Source organism: Harpia harpyja, chromosome 8 (genome assembly GCF_026419915.1).
Source record: "Harpia harpyja isolate bHarHar1 chromosome 8, bHarHar1 primary haplotype, whole genome shotgun sequence".
Taxonomy (NCBI): domain Eukaryota; kingdom Metazoa; phylum Chordata; class Aves; order Accipitriformes; family Accipitridae; genus Harpia; species Harpia harpyja.
The window spans coordinates 52,515,664-52,534,208 of NC_068947.1; the positions used below are offsets into that span (position 1 = coordinate 52,515,664).

Sequence of the window (18,545 nt, forward strand, 5' to 3'; positions counted from 1 at the left end):
AGCTCTATTTTAGTGCTTTGAGTGGTAGTGGCAAGCTTGGCGTAACATGAATCTCTGCCCAAAACAATGATTCTAAGCAACTGCACATGCTATTTAGGAGAAAAGCAAGCTTCTGTGGTTCAAAACAGCCTCAGAGCTTCTTGTTTTTCAAGGTTTGTGCTTGGATTTTTGGGGGCAGATCTGAGATTTGACTTTCTAGCTGAGAGGGAGGGCCTCACTGCTGATGATACAAATTCGGGGGGATATTTTGGGTTGGGGAAAAAAATTATTTTTTGTGTGTAGGTAGCCAAGTCTGTGCTGCTTGGTAGGATGAGAGATGCAGGCTTTAGAGTGACAGATCAGCATGACTTTGCCTGGCGAAGGTTTCAAGTTTAAACTTTGAGGGGGCATACTGGGATTGCCTGAGAGGGTGTAAGCTTAGAGTTCCCTTGACAAAGGTCCAGTGTCAGTTTACTGCACATTTTACACCTATTAAAGTAGTTGGCATCAGCTCAGTGAAGATTTTATTGGTAAAATGGAAGTGGAAACTTCTTCAGCCACCACAAACCATCTTTGCAGTATATTTTTTGTCCCCTCCTGGCTCCCTACACACATTCATGTATGCATACTTTTTCCCAGGTGAGAAAATGGTGCAGATGAATGCTGCTTCTCCTCCAAGGGTGGGGGCATACCTGGAATGGATCTTGAGTAATGCCTCCAAAGAGCAGCAGTAACACCCACTTTTTGGCTTCCCCACAGAGAGCAGTCCAGCTCCTCATGCTACCTCTGGGACAGCTAAAGGCAACAGGAATGGAGAGAGATGTGTGTGTGCACGTGTGGGCACACATGTGTGTGCTTTTGTACTCTCAAGTGACAAACCTCAAGAAACTTTACAGGTTAGCTTGTGTCTTAGTCTGAGCTCCCCAAGCCTCTCCATGTGTATCATTTTTTTGTTCCAGCTTCATCTCCCCCAGCTCACAATCTGTCTGTCATGACTCACACACTCTCTGGCTTTGATTTAGACTCCATCTGCTTTCTCAGCCAGTCAGATCGCAGTTCTTCTGTAACACACCGTAGGAGAAGTGTGGGACTGGAGCAGAACATATATCTGTATTCAGGAGAGAGGAGGGGGAGATGTATTGACTCCAGCCTCAAAGTTTCTCCTTGTCTCATCTGTCTTGGTGCAAGCATTTGGCTAAGCTGCAAAATGTTAAGTCTGTACTTGCTGGTAATAAGGCTGGGGCTGACTTGGAGAAACTTGTCCTTCCTGAGGTGTGTGGACCCTCAGATCAGATTTGGTCTCAGAGTGTTGCCACTCACCGCACATTTCTGGGTTTTTAAAAGGAATGTCCTTTCTCTGATGCTTATTTAAAGGACTATCGCAGTTCCCTGAGAAAAAAATAGCAGTTGTTTTGCCTCTTCTCTGCAGGCAGGGGAAGGTGACACAAAGGCAGCGGGGACGCTGTGTGCTAATGCCTGACAGCCAGAAATGTGCCACAACCCTCTGGTGGAGGCAGGCAGCTGGTGTGCGCAGGAGACTTGCCCTCAGATCACCACTGTCTTCTCACAAGGACAGGGTGACCCTCGGAGGACTGAAGATCACTTGGGCAGGGAAAGGCTGTCCCCAGTTAGCTTATAGAGGGGGATCACGTCTCAAAGACAATGCAGAGCTGGTGGGCTCTGAATTCCAGACAGCAAAAATGAATCTCTCCCTCTTCAAAAGACTAGCTGGGGAGATTTCCCTCTACTTTAAGCTTGTCACAGACTCTCCCATCCGTGAGCATCACCAGAGAGGAAATGGTGCAAGGTCAATCCTTGGAATTAAAGCCAGGAAGGAATTTTCCTAGGGAGACTGGGTTAGAGGTAATGATATTTTTCACTTGCTCCTGAGATAGCTTATGAAGAACCACCCATTAAGGTGAAACTGGTCACTCTAACTTAGATAATGCTTTACTAATCAGGAAAGGGGATGTGGTCCAACATCCAGGAGAATACCCCCAAGAACAAATTCTCAGAGCCTGGATTTCTTCTCTGTTGCTGATAAGGGGCAACACATCCAATAGGCTGCTTGGGACTGCATCTAAGTGCTATGACACACCAAATATATGATAGAGATGTAGAATGTTAGAGGAAAGCTACAGAATACACAGAATTTGATTTTGCCTATTTACTGAGAAAAACCTCGCAAGGACAGTGGGTTAAAGAAAGCAGCGTCTTATCTTTGGACGCTAAGGTTTTGCATGCATGACACGAACTGACAAGACATCTTTTTGCAAGATACAGATCAAGATCTGCTCCAGATTTAGAACAGGAATAGAGAGGGATGCTGCAGACAAAGGTTGAGGTCTCTGCTGTTAGTCACAATGGAGACAAGCTCGCAAAAGTGAGAGCTCACAAAAGTGAGATTCTCAGATCTGAGGTATGCAGAAATATGCGGAAAGTAGGCAGGGTAGAATTACCAGGAGAGAGAGCAGGATTTTTCAGAGAGAAACCTGTTTTCAAAGTGTAGAAAATGTGGCCTCCCTCTGCTGTATTTCTTGGCAGCCTGCTAGCACTCCATAATTTTTTTCTTTTCTAGTTCTTATATTTTAAGACTATAACTTGGTAAAAATTGTGAACAGTGGTTCAGAGCGACAAACACAGGTATTTGAAATGTAGGTGCATACATGCTGTTTTACTCCTCTTCCTCCAACACTGAGGATGCTCCCTCTTAAGATTTTCCCATTCTATTTAAAAATTCCAGGGATGATGGGAAAACAAAGAGGCTCTCCTCCCTTCCAGTGCTTTTCTTAGAGCCCTGGCTGAATTCAAGACATGAGACATAGACCAAATATTTTCCTTCCATCTGTTTTTAGGGCATGGCTCAGCTAAAGGACAGAGGAGAAGCTCCTAACTGCACCCCCATCCAGGAAAATCCCAGAGTAAAAATTGAGAAAGAGGAAAAATGTTCTACAGGGGAATGTTTGGGGGGGATGCAAGATAAGAACTAGTGAAAAGGAGCTGCAGCAGCATGGACACGATTGCAGTCAGAAGCAGCAATATGCTTCTAGGCTGGAGGTCTGGCCATGTTTACAGTTGTGCATGCAGGCCAGGTGCGACTGGAAGGATGACACCAATGGAGAATGAGAAGAGCTGCTCCTCCTCCACTTTCCACAAGGCAGATTGACCCAGAGCATCCTGACTGTGTCCAGCAGTATTCATGTCCTGTTACAATCCCTTCTGCCACGTTATGTAGACATGGTAGAAGCCTAAGCATTATAAGCCTGCCCTTAGCCACCTTGCAGTCCACATCTGACTCCTGCACACAGCCGTATAGTCCAACAGCCTAACAGTCTTTGCAGAGAAAGAAAACAGCAGAAGAAAGGGTCAGTCCAATGCCCCTTCTGCCAGCTGAATCAATCCTCTGTGGGGATTGCAAAGAACATCCAAAAGTTTCTCTTTGAGGAGCAAACACAAAAAGACTGGCTCAACTGAAGAGTGTGATGGACTACTCCCCTCACACCAGCTATAAGGGGACATCCTCATCCTCATCTTCATCCTCATCCAGGTCAGTGGAGCGTAGGCTTATGTCCTTGAGGATGTCTGAAATGTTTTCAGCCACTGGCCCTGTCAGCTCCATCTCGTCCAACTCAGTATCAGTGGCATAAGTGGAGCACGGGACTTCCCCCTCTTCGTGCAAGTGTGAGGACTGGGGGGAGTGCGAGCAGGGGGGCAGTGGGCTCTCTGTGCCCAAGTCCGCTCCTTGCTGTGCTGCCACCGTGCAGTTGTCCTGCCGGCTCCACATCTGAGTGGCCTGACTGACCTTCTCACTGCTGATGGAAGTCCGGTTGGTATCGCGGAAGCTGGCGAGGGGTGGGCGGAGGCGAACTCCGGAGCGTGTGGAGCCTTCTATTGCCTTCTGGAGCTATGAGAAGAGAAAAAGTTCAGAAAAAATGGGTGAAAGGGAGGCTGACCCAGCCCTACCCAGCAGAAGTTCATCTATCTCCAGGGTAAGGGGAATACAAATAGAGAGAGTCACAGCTCTACCTCTGGGGCCTGTGGAGATCATCTTTTACAGTGGTGGTGTAATTTTTCGTTCCACGGTAAATAACTAATTCCACACCACTTTCAGAGACAGTAATAGCCACCCAATTAAGAGCCCTATGTTCATGAAACGGATGAACCATCTAACATCCCTGTAAACAACTGCCTCCTCTGAAATACAGTCATCCATTCCTCTACATGGCTTCCAAAGGGTTGACTCAGAATTCAACACTGGATTGAAAATGTAGCAATCACAGTTATATACATTCCCAGCTGAATCCTCTAGCACCTGTAAGTTATTGCAGTGATCCACAGTACATTTGCAGTTGATGAGGAAGAGATGAAAGGATCTGTACTTACCTCTTCCAAAGCCAGTACTCCCCTTAGCTTCCCCATACTGGTTACATAGGCATGGCTGAGGCCCAGTAACGAGAACAATGTATGCGTCTATGAGCAAAAACACAGAAGACCATTTCAGGGACTTTGGAAACTGGTAACATGGTACTTGGTGCTAGAGCTGGGACTTGGGATTTAGAAATGGGAATCACAAAGGCGCACAAGTCTGCAGTTATCCCAGTGAGAAACTACCTCTTCCCTTCCCCTTTTGTAGCTAGCAAATACTACCCTTTGGTCCTTCTGCTGTGCAGCCATAGTTGGGAGTGTGTTGATGATGGAGAGCACGTTCTTAAGGTCACTCTCATCCTGCATCTGGCAAACAGAGATTCACGTGCAACACCCTGTGTATGCGGGGACTTACGCAGATCCTGTTTCATTTTGGTGCTGGAGATTAAACTATCATATGTAATAAGCAAAGTCAGAACCTGCCTAGGTTATTTATTCCAGTGCTTTCCTTAACACTAGAAGATTTCTTTTTTCCTGTTCCAGAATATTTCATATCAAAACTTAAGCTTGTTGCTGGTTATCCAGTGCAGTGAGAACACTGAGAACAAGGTATTCCCTTTCTTTTACAAAGCCTTCTTAAAAGGACAGATATCACACTGCTATCAGTCTTCTTTCCTTCAGCCTAAACATCCCCCATTATTTTACTGTTCTTCATAGATCAGGCTTTCTAAAAGTTTCAGCATTCTCAGTGCTCATTTGTGGCCTATTTCCAACCTCCAAGTTATTTACGCCGAGATCTAGCTAGACTTTACCTGTGGCCTTACATGAAGTCATTCTCTCACAGCTGGTGTTTGCCTTTTTTTTTTTTTAACATCACATGAGATATTGAATGTCATGTTCAAGTGTAAAGTAGGGAAAATCTCATTTCTCAGTAACAAGACATTTTACCCTAATGTAGAAGAAAATCAAACTGGTTAAATACAATTTGATCATGATAAGCTGTGATATTCTTGATATTGTCAGTAGTCTCATATTTAGTTCTAACTATGCATACCTCAGATGGTTTGATTATTTATTCCTGCATTTTTTGTGCATCCAAGTTTACTTGTCTGTTATTTCAGAGTTTCTCATCTGCTCTTTTTTATGAAGTATGAATCCTTCCCCATTTGCAGTCTTCAGGTATAATTTCTTGGTACCCCTATATTCTCAAAGACAAATGCTAGTGGTTTTCAGATTACTTCATCCAGCCCTTCAGAAAACACCAAACTCATCTTAAGTATATGCTAACCTGTTCTTATTTTGCTCAAGGCTGAGGTCTTATCCCTTTGATAACAGTAATTAATTAATTTTGTGCAAGGCATATGCCGACTGTTCATGTTAAATTAATATTGATAAAAATATGCACTGTGCACTTTTGCTTCAGTAGACTGCTTTCCCTTTCTATTGAGTGAAAGCCCAGTCCTCTCTTACTCCTGATACACAACGGTTGCTTTTATCCCCAGTCATCCTGTGGTAACTCTAGAAGCTGTATGATCCAGCTTCCTCTTTCACTGTGCTTCAGTTCAATGAAGAGCCTGTGGTATAGGGTGGTTTCAGGCAACTCTTCTCAGGCACTGAGGCAGACACTACATCCTGACAGAAATGCCCTGAGAAATCCAGGACTACTCATTCCAGTGCTGCACACTGATAAAGTAGAGTGTAAATCTCAGTGTAATGCCCCCAGCAGCAAGGCATACAATGCTTCTGTTAATGTAGTGGCTGGAAAATCCTATGTGATGTCCAAAAGCTATTTTAATAAATGCACTCAGACTTCTTATCATGTAGCCTTTCATTTTGCAGGAGATTGGAGGTACACACAGAAGGTAATAGGAGCAAACTGATTTCTGTAGCTGGATGTGGAAGTAGCTGGTGATAGTAGTTGTAGGTGAAGAGAAAGAGAATAAGTCATAGACTAGACTTGCAGTGACAGGGTGGAGAAAAACAGTGTATGCCTCAGAGAGACATCTGCACCCACCTTGTGCAGGGAAGTTCTCTCCACGAGTTGGAAAGGGGAAGGGTCAATGCGGCAGCTGTCAAAGCACACGTTCTTGTTCAGCTCCTCCTGTTCCCAAGCATCTATCTGACACAGGAAAGAAGAGGAATCACTCTTACAGTAATCAGCAGTGTTGCTGTCTTGTGTACCCAGACTAGTCCCATTCTCCTGTTAATGCTTCTTCCTTCCTATGTAGATCATTCATCTTGCCCATTATATCACCCCCCTCAGATTTCCCATCCCTTCCTTGCCACATGTCAAGTCCCTGTGGAAACAGAGCAATTCCAGTACCTCAGAGGTTTTCCGAGGAGGTGAGGTTTTGCTCCTTCCTGCTTAAAGTGGAAGTGAACATCTTAGCTTTCATTTCTGAGTGGACCTTCCCCTTGTCATTGCAAGATAATTGTTCCTTTGTGTAAAAAATGAAGGAACAACATAGACACACAGAAAGATTTAGGTGAGGGGGGACCTGTGGAGGTCTCTAGTTCAAAACCTGTTCAGAGCAGGGCTGACTTCAAAGCTAGATCAGATTAGTCAGAGCCTTACTCAGCACATCTAGCAGAACAATCTCCTCTCTTATTGGGTGAGACTTGCCTCCTGTGCAACTCTAAGAAGAAAATGGCTTTAGCTATGGCTGTATGTGGCAATCACTGAGGTTGTCGAGTTCAGGAAGTATTGCAAGTGATAGGAAATGGGCAAAAGAAGCAGTCGATTAACCTCACTCCCTTTCTGCACACAGTCTTACCTCTTCTGGCCTCATTGTGTCAATGACTTCCACTGGCTCCTGTAGGAGAAAACAGCGTTCAGGACAGACAAAGAACCCACAGTTTCACAGAGTACAGAAAGGAAAAAATTGCACAGCCTCCTCACCCCATGTGGTCCCCTTTTTGTTCCAAATAGTATATTACTGAGTATTTAGATTTTCTTTATACTCATACATTATAAAATGTACCCTGTACTTGCTGTGCTTCCCTTGCCAATGAAGATTGACTATGGAACGCTGGTGGAGCAATTCAGGTACCTAAACATGGTCATCTAGTACTGCTTTAGATGCTCTCAGATATCCCACGTGGGGTCCAACCACTGCCCTAGAGTGGATGGCTCTGTATGATATCCACCAACCCTGCGCAGCTATGCCAGATTTCCAAGGTCATCTAACATAGCACAAGGCAAAAGCATTTTTTCGTTTTTATCTGTCCAAAACTGTTTGGCAAATGGAATAGAACTGCACTTTATTCCAGGTTAGCCAAAATAGCATTAAGTTGTTCACTGAGAAAAAGATGCCCACGCTCAGTCATGATGGTAGCCTTGACACCTGAGCACAGATGGCTCTTTAGGAAGATGCACACTCCTTTACAGTAATCACACCCTTTCTCCTTGGAGAGAGTTTCCCACTGATGCTGTCAGAGTTCAGGACCATAAGCGTGTCCACGCTTTGGCCAAATGCTGAATGGCTTTGAGTAGTAGGTTCTATTTCCATTGCATTCCTTCCTCTCTTCAGGGTATGACTAGGCTCTCTGTATCCCTAACCTGGACGGCACTCTCTGTTTCAAGTGGACGGTTGTAATGGCACAAGAGTTGCTGGATCAGTTGCCTCAAACTCCTGAAATTGCCTGAAGGATGAAAAGAAACACATGGATAAGAAAAAAGAACATGTGAGAGACAAAAATACAAAGCCCCATGCCCATCTCCTTGCCCAAGACAGGCTGGGAAATAATATGAGGGACATAGTAGCTGATATATGACAGGGCTGAGCCAGTCACAATCTAGCGTTCAATTTGTAAGATTGTGTCTGGGACGTGCCAGAATAAATATTCCCATGCAGTATCTTTTCCTCAAGAAGAGGAAACAAACCATTACAAAGTAGCCCTTGCAGATAATAGTCATAGATCAGTGTTCCGGAGTAAAAACAACCAGAAGCAAGACTACTAACACAGCAAACAATCTGATACAAGGGACAGACTGCTGTGACAAGAGGTTTCTGCAGTCCACAAAGAGAATGTGGTTTGGAGGATGACTATGGGAAGGGGAGGTGAGAATTTGGAAATACCTTCAAAGAGTATCAACAGCCTGAATGTGATAGATACAAAGGGGTGAGAAGTCCATGGGTTGTGCCAGTAGTGTAATGGTGGGAATGAAAAAGACTGCAGAATTATTCTCCCAGGCAGGACAGTCAAGAATTAGCAAAGAGGATGAGACAGGGTTTGGTGCTGTTGTGAAGTGAACAAGGCTGTGGAGGAAGGTTGGTCAGAAACAATGACAGCTGTGAGCCAAACTAAAAATTGTGTCAGGGAAAGCCCTGTGAAGTCCCCCCGCTCCACTTCCTCTTGTTACTCCTGATCACTCAGTACTAGCTCCACGTAAAATGTCTCACACACTGTCCTTGTTTTGATGTGATTCTTCTTCTGCTTTGGTAAGGAAGGTGGATGGCTGTCCCACCACTCTACTGCCCTGGAAGCATGAAGTGGATTTTCCTGTGCCTTAGAGGTTTAGTCATGCGTGAGTGGTGTTAAGGAACCAGTATGTGCTATATGCTATATTACGTGCTAACCTGTGGGTGCCCAAAAGCACGAGCCAGAGCCCTATCCTCTGTATTCATGCTCAAGATTGGGCTACACCTCTGTGCTTACTCACTCTCTGCATATTTCAAGACACATCAAGGAAAAAAAACCCCACCATCCTGCATCAGATACATATGATATACAAATCAGAAATGAGCTATGAGTACAGTCTTGGAAGCAGAGCTAATATAGGCTGGGGTGGCACACAAAGAACACGATACATCAGTATTTGTCCATCATATTAATGTAGCTGAATCAGAGAGATGCGTGTTCAAGGGAGGAGCTGTTCAGTTTTGGAGACGGCTGAGCAACAGCCTAAGCTACTCAAAAAACAGGTACAGATGTTTAGTTCTCAGGCTGCTTTTGCCAGGGAAATTCATTCACGGGGTGAAAGAGGCAAGAGATGGGACCCTTCCATGCAGACTCTCCAGAAAATATCCAAGGAGATGTTATTGCAAAGGATGGAGTGGGGACTACTGACAGGAGAGAGAGCAGCCTGCGTGGCCTTACTTTTGCCATGCTCTCTGAGGGATCACAGACAGAAGATATTTCCAGGTACGTTACACCAATGTTGAGGTGCATTAACAAAGTGCCTTTAATAAAGGAACATCAGAGAAAGCTCCTCTCAGTCTCTGGGAAATCGGCACCTCCCACAGGCATGTACACACAGTTAGCATGAAAGCTTCCACAAGCTGGCTAGGATGTGACTGAGGCATGCCAGAAGTTACCATACCTGGCAGTTGCTGTGGCTCCAAAGTTTCAGGCATTTGTTTAAGAGGACTGGTCGGGCCATTGGGCTCCTCTGGATAACTGGGAGTGGGACTTGGGGGCCGAGGCAGCTGTTATGGAAAGGAGAGAAAATAAAGTCCACCCTGTGTCATTCCTTTCTCAGCCTCTCCAAACGCCTTACTGCTTCTTCAGCAGCTTCTCTGTTGCAGTCTCTCCACTCCTCCCTCACCTCTCCTTTCTCATCTGTATCCTCATCCTCATCAACATAAGCAAAAGATTCATGCTTCAGCTTTGGCAGGGTTGCCCACGGTCCCTTGCTGTGCCCATCGTAGGGTGCCTCAGACAGCTTCTGCTGCATTTCTCTGTTGAGGAGCCGTCGCCGTTCCGGGCTTATATGTCTCTGGAGCAGAGCCTGCAGTTCCGATCGCTCTACAGACCCCAGAAGGATCATGGTCTCTGCATAACACAGAGCAGAGAAGCCATTAAGCCGCTTCAAGGTTTTGAATGGCCCCTGCCACGCACTGCCCCTTCCTCCCTGTAACCTCTTCAAAGTGCTTGGACTCATACTATCTAGAGCTATGTAAGAGTCATTGACCAGCCCTGGTAGCTGCTGTTAATACACTGCGGGGTTGTGGGAAGCTCACCATCCCTGAGTTGTGCCGCTCCTCAGCACCACATCAGAAGCAGGCTCTTTACTTATGCAAGAGCCCTCCCTGTCATCACAGTTCAGGCCACAAACTTTCCCCACACCTCCCTTACCTGCTAGAGCTGCTTCACTGCCCACACTCCAGCTTACCTGTCTGACCAGCTGAAACAGCCTTCTGTCATACATCATCCATAGCGGAAGATTTTTAGGATGATTTTTTATGCAGTGGGTCACACTGTCTCCTTCACAGCGTGTAATTTGAAAGCTAGTTTCTTTGGCTCTTTAGGCTGAGACAGTCTTCAGGAAGGACCAGTTTCTCCACATTGCTTACCTGGTGAGTCCACCAAAGGCAAAGTCTTAACAGTGGTGCTTTGGAGTAGAGTTTGCAAGTCTCGGTATTTACAGTTGGAGGAGACGAATTTCACATCTTGGACCATAATATCCTCAACAAAGATATTGTATTTGCTGTGAATTTATGGAAAATAAGGGGAAGAGTTAGCATATTAAAAATGTCTAGCAGATAAATTCTTTAAAGAAACGTATAAATGACCACTTCTTTAAGAAGTGTTCTCAATACAGTTGCTAAATCGTCTTCTGTGAGAGTAACCAAAGAGGATTCCACCCCATTACCCCTCACCATAAAAATACACACATATATACATATATGTATAGATGTTTTATATATACATACCTATGTATATTACATGTACTAGAGAGAGGAAGACATGTATATGAATAACTGAATTTTGTTTTAAGCAAAATATCCAGATAAAATGATATTTCAAACATTTTCTGGAGAAAAAATCCAAATCGCACTGAATTCAGAAAAAAATAAAAATGAGACACTTGATTTTTAGATTTTTAAACTGAAGCAATTTGGCAATATTAATGCAAATTCAGTAATGTTGCAGATTATTCAAACCTGTGCTTTCAGTGAAAAAAAGGACTTTTCTCCGTTTCTGTGTATGAACCCTAATTCTACTCCACCACTTGTTTTTTCTCGCTGCAGGCCTATTCTGCGTTTTCATTTTCTTTGTAGTACTATCCCCTTTTCATGACCTTTTATTCTCCCATGGTCTCATCCTCTTCTGCTTTATTTCTTTGCCACTCCCCACCTCCTCCTCTGTTTTACTACTATACCTTATGTGATTCCAGCCCAGGTCTGGCAGGTAGGGCAACTTCTTCACCTGGATGATGCTATCGTAGAGGCTGGGCTGCAGACTCTGGGCCACCATGTTGGCAAGAATGACAGCCACCATCATGGGGAGGATGTGAGAGATCTGACCCGTCAGCTCAAAGCAGATCACAGCAGTGGAGACAGTGTGGCTCACTGCTCCTGTCAGAGCTGCTGCACCTTTCCCAGGTAGGGTGAAAAAGGAATAGGGAGAGAAGAAAAATGTCATATAGAAACAGCATGTCATGTCAACCAGGAAAGTCATGGGGATGGGACCAGACGAAGAAAAAGAAAGACATGGAGACTCACCAATGACAGCATACCCTCCAGGTAAGATTTGATAAACAATACCATCAAAGAGGATCCCGTTGGGAAAAAGCGATGCCATGATTTCCCCAATAAGACGCCCAAATGCAGCACCTGGAAAATATCACTGACAATTATGGAATTAACATCTAAGGAGCACCCAGTCTGTGCTGTGCAGCTGTGCTGGGCAATCACTTGCGTATTTTCTAACAGAAACCAGATCAAAACTTACATTAAAATGGCACTGGGGATAAAGAGTAGTTCTCAGTTACAGAATATAGAAGTTAGACTCCAGGAGGGGAAAAAGGTACTAAGATGTGTAAATACAGTTGACCCCTCATTCTTCCACTTAGGCACTCCAGGCACAGCGGTATTTGTGATTCCCAGGTAGGAGGAAATATTTTCAGAATATGTGCAATGTCAGTCCAGATCACCATTGAGGCCCTTCACACACTCATTCTATGAATGTCCAGACAACAGAATCACCACTTACAGACGAGTTTGGGTGGGAAGGGACTTCTGGAGGACTTGTTCTGACCCCTGCTCACAACAGGGCTAATTTCAAAGTGAGATCAAGTCACCCAAGGCCTTGTTCAGACAAGTTTTAAAAGTCTGCAAGGATGGAGATTCTCCAGCCTTTCTGAGCACTTTAACCAAGGAAACAATTTTTTTCTTATGTCCCTTCAGAATTTCCCCTGTTGCAACTTGTGCCTTTACCTCCTATTTACTGTGTGTGTCTCAAGAAGTCTTTCTATCCTCTCTATCTCGTGCTGCATTAGGTGGTGAAGGCCGCAGTTAGATTCCCTCTCAGCCTTCCCTTCCGCAGGCTGAACAAGCCCAACTTCTTCAGCCTTTCCTTGTTTGTTTGGTGCTCCAGCTCCCCAACAATCTCGGTGGCCTCCACTGGTCTCATTGCACTTTGTCAAAATCTCTTGTACTGTTGGACACAAAATGGCACATACTCCAGAACTGTGTCCAAAGTGCTGAATGCAGGGAAATAACCAATTTCTTTGCCTTGCTGGCTAGGCTTTTCCTAATAGAGCCTTGTTTGTGGTTAGCCTTCATCACTGCAAGGGCATGCTACTGACTCATGTTCAGTTGCTGCCTGCCAGAACCCAGACATCCTTAGTGCACACCGTTCCATTTAAGAGCTGTGGGTACTTAATGCTGAACTTCATGAGCTTGTATACTTTAGTCTAACATAGCCTCTCTTAATGTTAGCATCATATTCTTTTTATTTTTTGGACTTGGAATTAAAGCCACTTAAAAAACAATAAACTCTTGTATGTTACTGTACTTCAGCCAGAAGAAATTAGTAAGTGGTGGATTACATTGCAGGTAATAGTTTTGAGGTTATCTCTTCTAGCTGGCCTTCAGGGGTGAAAGAAGCAACTACTACTAATAGGATGAAAGTTTCTATGTAGGAAAAGGCAGAGAAATTAGAAGGCCATGGCTCAGCATGCTTTCCCACAGCGTGGCTTTCCTTATGTAAAAAGACAGGGATTTCCTCCTCAGCATTTGGATTTGGGGGCTGGGAAAAATGACCAAAGCAGAGCCTCAGGTGCTGGTATATGGACTGTTAACAGAGCTTGCCATAGACATCAAGTGATGACTCCTTATCCACTAGAAGATACCTACTGGGTACGCACACAATGTCTCTTTTATTCTCTCCACCTGTCAGACCTGTATGTTGCAACACAGAATTGAAACTCACCTAGAACAAAAACGGGCATGAATCCTCCACAGGGTATTGGCATCGTGGTAGCAATGACAGACATCCAAAACTAGAACAGAGGCAGAGGATGTGGTTGTTACTGAGCAGTAATAGCATTTCCCGCAACCCCACTCTACCGCCCAGCCTGTGAATCCATGAGAAGACACGTTCTGAGGGATCTGGCAGTTCAGCCAGAAAGTGAAGGGTAAAGGGGCTGTGGGGTGTGAAGGGGAGCTGGAGAGTCTCTGGCAACACACCAGAGCGACTGCTGTGGTGGCAGGGAAGCTGAATCACCAAGGGGATGGATGAACATGAGAACTCCTTTGCCTTGGACCTCAGAAGTTGAGATTTCCTACTGCTCCAAACAGCTTAGCTTTTCACAGAACAAGGTTGTCAAAATTTCACAGACTTAGAAAGAACTCAGTGCGAAGGGAACTGGAGGTCTCTCCCCCAGCTCCCTGCTCCCAGAAGGTCTAATTCCTAAGTTAGATCAGGTTGCTCAGGGCCTTACCCAGGTGAGTTCTCAACATCTTGAAGGGTGGAGATTTCCCAGCTTTTCCGGGCATTCATGACACTGCTGACCCACACTCAGGGGAGATTTTTTTCCTGAAGTCCAACTGTCATAAGTTTCCTTTATTCTAGCTGGTGTCTGTTGCCTCTTGCCCTATCACTATGTTGGGCAAAATGATGAAATCCATCCTGGTACTACTAAGACCAGTTCAAATGCTGACTTAGCCCAGCACATATAGAGTTCTTCTGGAGGCAACAGCCTAATCTTACAAACAGCTCAAAGGCCAATACGCTCAGACTTTCTCAGGCAATATGACGAGATTTCCGCAGTTGAGGGAAACACAGAGAATGCTGCTGTTTCAAAAGCTTGTACAAAGAAGTGTACTGGCAAGATGTCCCTTGCTGCAGCAGTATCATCCATAGGAGAGAGACAACCATGGACCAGCACATCAAGAGCAATACTTTCAGGTATTTCAGGACCATATTCTCCTCAGAGTGGGCAAATCCTTCCTGTTCAAGGTCCACCTTTGAGGAGGTGATGTCTCTGCAGACATTGTAGCTGTAGACAGATGAGATGCTAATCTGTAGACAGTCAGTTTGTGACCCAAAACAGCTTTTCTGCTGTAACTCTCATAGGATGGTTGGCATAAAAGGGAAAATGAAGCCAAGATATAGCCTGCCATTTAGGCAAGTCCTCTATGAAGGTAACAAAGAGCCATCAGAACAGCATTTCTCAGCCCATGGTAGAGGAACATGCTGTGAGGATGGGTTGGACCATCAATTTGATGCTGGCTGTTGCTCTTCCTTCCATAGCCATTGGAATATTCCAGAGGAGAGGTTCCTAGCTGGCTACAGAGGCCAGCAAGCTGCAGAAGTGGAGTACTGCTACCTAAGGTCTGTCTTTGCAGTACCAAACCCAGGCCAAATACAGCTGAGAACTGGGACTATAGTGCAGTGGAGAGTCAGGCCAAGTCTTTGCCCAGAGTCAAAACAGTGGTTTCATTTTTATGTGGTCTGTCCCAACTCTGAATATATCCAGAAGGAAATAAACTGCTTGGAGCAGTTAACTAGTGAGTTGAGAAAGCCTTCAGTTAATGGGACAAGGCCAATGAGTGTAGTGTCTGAGGATACAGCTCTTCCAAAGGAGAACAGATGGACTCAGGATAGATACACCATGTATTCCATCCCTCTTTTCTTCAAGTAAATGAGACCTTATCTGCTTAGTACGCTATAATCAGAATTATCACAGAAGCAGAACTCTCAACTCCCTGTCAGAAATTCAATACAGTGTTTTACTTTAGGTGGAATCAGCTGTGTCAATCAATCATTGATGTCAATTCCTGATCTACTGAAATGTTTAACTGATATTGCAAGGTGGCTTCAGCTCTTTTGCTCCTTTGCAAAAACAACAAAAAAAAATATCACCATTTCTATGATATTTTTACCCTTTTATCTTTTTTTTTTTTTCCCCTCTTAGGAAAACCTCTTTCTTGCTACTTGTATTTTGAACACTGGAATATAATATTTTCTTCTTTCAAATCTCTTCTCTTGATCTGTCATGTATCAGTTACATTGCTGATCTTTTCAGAGGCTGAACAGTTTCAACTTCCACAGACCATGTCAGCTCAGAACATTTAATCTGCTGTTGCTTTCCGAGAAGTGAGCAGAACTGTTTTCAGCTGCATTTCTCCATCAAGTTATGGTACTGCTAACAAATCCGTGAGCCTCACACAACTATAGATTGTGCTTGGATATTCTTATTTGTCTCCTATCTGTAGTCAGGAATATCAAGTAGACTGTATCAGACTTTATTTAGACCAAATATAAATTATCTGAGAGCTTTTTACTCAGTTATTTATTTTTGTGGAACTTGAGAAATCTTTCCCGATGTAGTCCTCCCTACCAGCTACTACACAGTGGGTACCAAAGGTCAGCAGGACGCAGGAGGAAGATGATCTAGGGAGCAGTGAAGGAGGTCACTATATTAAGGCCAGGAAACTATTCCCTATAATTTTAGTAATCTTGCATTCAAGGTGGGCAAACATCACATCAAAAGATGTAAGAACCTATTGCAGTTGTAGTGCTTCATTCAATACCCAGCAACTCCTCATTGGCAGTTCACAAACTATTTTACGAAGGATTAAGAACATTCACTCTGAGTGGTGAAGGGTTATGGTGAGTTGTGTTTCCTACCTTCATGAGGAAGAAGAGCAGAATGATGACGAAGACGCTGACTTTAGGATGGATCCAGGCAGCAGATTTCCCTAGGATCTGAGGGTCCCCTGTGTATTTTGCCCAGGTATAGTTATCAAAGAGAGAGCTGATGGCTTCCCGTGGCATCAGCTAAACAGCAAAAAAACCAGGCATGAGCCATGAGATTAGGTGGGGTAAATATTCTACCTCTGTCCCAAGAAAGTGGAGGAGATTTTTACTTCAGTAATGCATGATTATGAGACTTAATTCACATTTTTAATCTTCAGGAAGAGAGATGGGACTTTACCTGAACTGGTGAAAGGATAACTACTTTTACACATGGGGTAACATTGTCCTTATTACTTGCTTAGGAGAGTAAACCTTTTTCAAGTTTTTTTATGAAGGAGATGATAGCAGAGATCATGAGTGTCAGAATATAGTCCCTCCTCAATCCAAACTCCTCCCATATCTTTCTTCCCCTTTCCATGACACAAGGTTATTGGGGCACAGGATAAGGTGAGGCTGTTCCACAGAATTGCACAGAATTGCAAATACACATCCCACTCTCACCTCTCCTGCCATGAACTGCCCAAATCCGGGAGGAAAGGTCACAGTTGCTATAAGGAAGGTTATAACCCCAGGGTATATGAGGCGGCTGAAAAGAAAGAAAAGTTTGTTAAAATATAGCCTCACATTTTTTTCTTGTAGCACTATCACTTCAGGACTTTGAATGCTATTTCTGTATAAGCTCTCTGCCAAATCTGTATCCGTTGCTTTGGAGTTCTGTTACTGGCAATTTAATGCCCTGCTCCATGGATCATCATCATTCATAGAGAGTTCAACTGTCAGCAAAGCCATTTTTCCCATCAGAATTAATGTAATGGGAGAGGTGGAGGGAGAGAGGGATGTACAAAATGCACAAACCTGAATACTCAGGAAGGGGGGATGTGTATTTACAATGATGTGTTGACCTACTGTCAAAAGCCAGCACCTCCTCCGTTTTTCTGATTGTGCCAGTCTTGCTTCTTCATCCCCCATGCAATGTAAACTGTTCTAGTGTATTTAAATGTACCTTTTTTTCATACATTTCTGCATGCATCCCCCATTGCATTAATTATTATGAGAAAAACTGCTTTTCTTTCCATTGAATTGCTGACCGTCACAAATTTTGGGAAGGTGTCCTTGGTGGCCAGTGGGTCTAGCTGTGCTGCGCCAGTGGGGCATAGCTGGACAGCAGGCTGAAGCCATCTGTGTTTTCCTACTGCTTTGTCCAGTCCCAGGATGGGTTTCTAGGTACACAGTGACACTTCATGGGCACTAAGACAACACAAGTCTAAGCTGCCTCCACATGCTGGACTAATCCTGTCAGGTCTCCCCTGACAAATTACTGGTTTTTTTACTGGAAGTTCTGGCTGAGATGCTGTGGTATTTAGGAAGACAAAATATAACGTTTAATTTCTTTCAGTCTAAGGACCTACACAATTCTGAGAAATTAGTCAAAAGTTTAAAGTAAATTCCTGCTTTTCAGGCTTAGTTCCACTTCTCTATTAGCTTTGTTTGATGGCTCTGCTGGTGCTTGTGGGTAATGCTACACAATGAAGAAAGACAATTTTTCTTCCACATAATAAATTAAATTAGTTTGAACTTCTTTTTAACTAGTGGTTTTCTTCTACTCAGATCTGCAACTTGCTAAGAAATGTAGGTCCTCCACACCTCTCAACTTAAAAAATTCTCACAGCATCAGATTTCTTCTGTAAAGAGACTGAAAATATTTACAGTTAGCCACCTCTTCTTCTTCAGGTTATACCTTTGGAGGTTATAACTTTATTAGAGAAGGAAAAAAAGTATCTTCAAGTGCCCTGTAAAACCTTTATTGCTGAGATTTTTATTTTGTTTTGCGTTTCTCTTTCATGCTGCAGTTCACACCATTTGGTTACTATCAGTTTCAGCTTTTGGTTCATAAGTATGCAGTAACTGCAATACTGCAGCACATTCTTTACATTTTTGTCTACATTTTGATTAAAAAAACATTTAGAGTTTAAAGACATAGTTAGATTTCAGTTGTGTTTAATTTTCTTAAAATATAAATGATGTTTAATTTATTTTTTACAGATTCTAAAAAAATAAACAGACACAGCATGACCTTAAGAAGCATGATCATTGATTTTCTAATTAAAAACATTTTCTGTCCAATCAAGTTTCCCTTGTCCTCTTAATGAATATTACAGTCTCCCTTCTAACTCAAGAAACTATTTGAAACTATTGGGGCTGATCAAGAAGAAAATCCAGTGCGGAACAAATTGTCTTGATGTTTGCAGCTATCTTACTCTCATATAATT

At 43.7% G+C, this 18,545-nt stretch overlaps 1 protein-coding gene across 4 annotated transcripts in view; it reads right to left on the reverse strand.

Moving 5' to 3' along the window:
• Positions 1 to 486: 486 nt before the first annotated feature.
• Positions 487 to 18,545, reverse strand: part of CLCN1 (chloride voltage-gated channel 1) — a 69,379-nt gene continuing 51,320 nt past the window's right edge. For 3 of the 4 annotated variants that reach the window (XM_052794937.1, XM_052794938.1, XM_052794935.1), the window contains exons 11-23: positions 16,777 to 16,861; positions 16,207 to 16,356; positions 13,504 to 13,573; positions 11,793 to 11,903; positions 11,450 to 11,663; positions 10,641 to 10,774; positions 9,893 to 10,119; positions 9,668 to 9,773; positions 7,904 to 7,986; positions 7,119 to 7,157; positions 6,359 to 6,463; positions 4,363 to 4,449; positions 487 to 3,883 (exon numbers count right to left, since the gene is read on the reverse strand). In XM_052794937.1, the coding sequence (XP_052650897.1) occupies positions 3,485 to 3,883; positions 4,363 to 4,449; positions 6,359 to 6,463; positions 7,119 to 7,157; positions 7,904 to 7,986; positions 9,668 to 9,773; positions 9,893 to 10,119; positions 10,641 to 10,774; positions 11,450 to 11,663; positions 11,793 to 11,903; positions 13,504 to 13,573; positions 16,207 to 16,356; positions 16,777 to 16,861 (1,810 nt within the window). In that variant the 3' untranslated portion in view covers positions 487 to 3,484. The remainder of the gene's footprint in view (positions 3,884 to 4,362; positions 4,450 to 6,358; positions 6,464 to 7,118; positions 7,158 to 7,903; positions 7,987 to 9,667; positions 9,774 to 9,892; positions 10,120 to 10,640; positions 10,775 to 11,449; positions 11,664 to 11,792; positions 11,904 to 13,503; positions 13,574 to 16,206; positions 16,357 to 16,776; positions 16,862 to 18,545) is intronic. The other variant, XR_008236376.1, reaches the window with a different exon arrangement.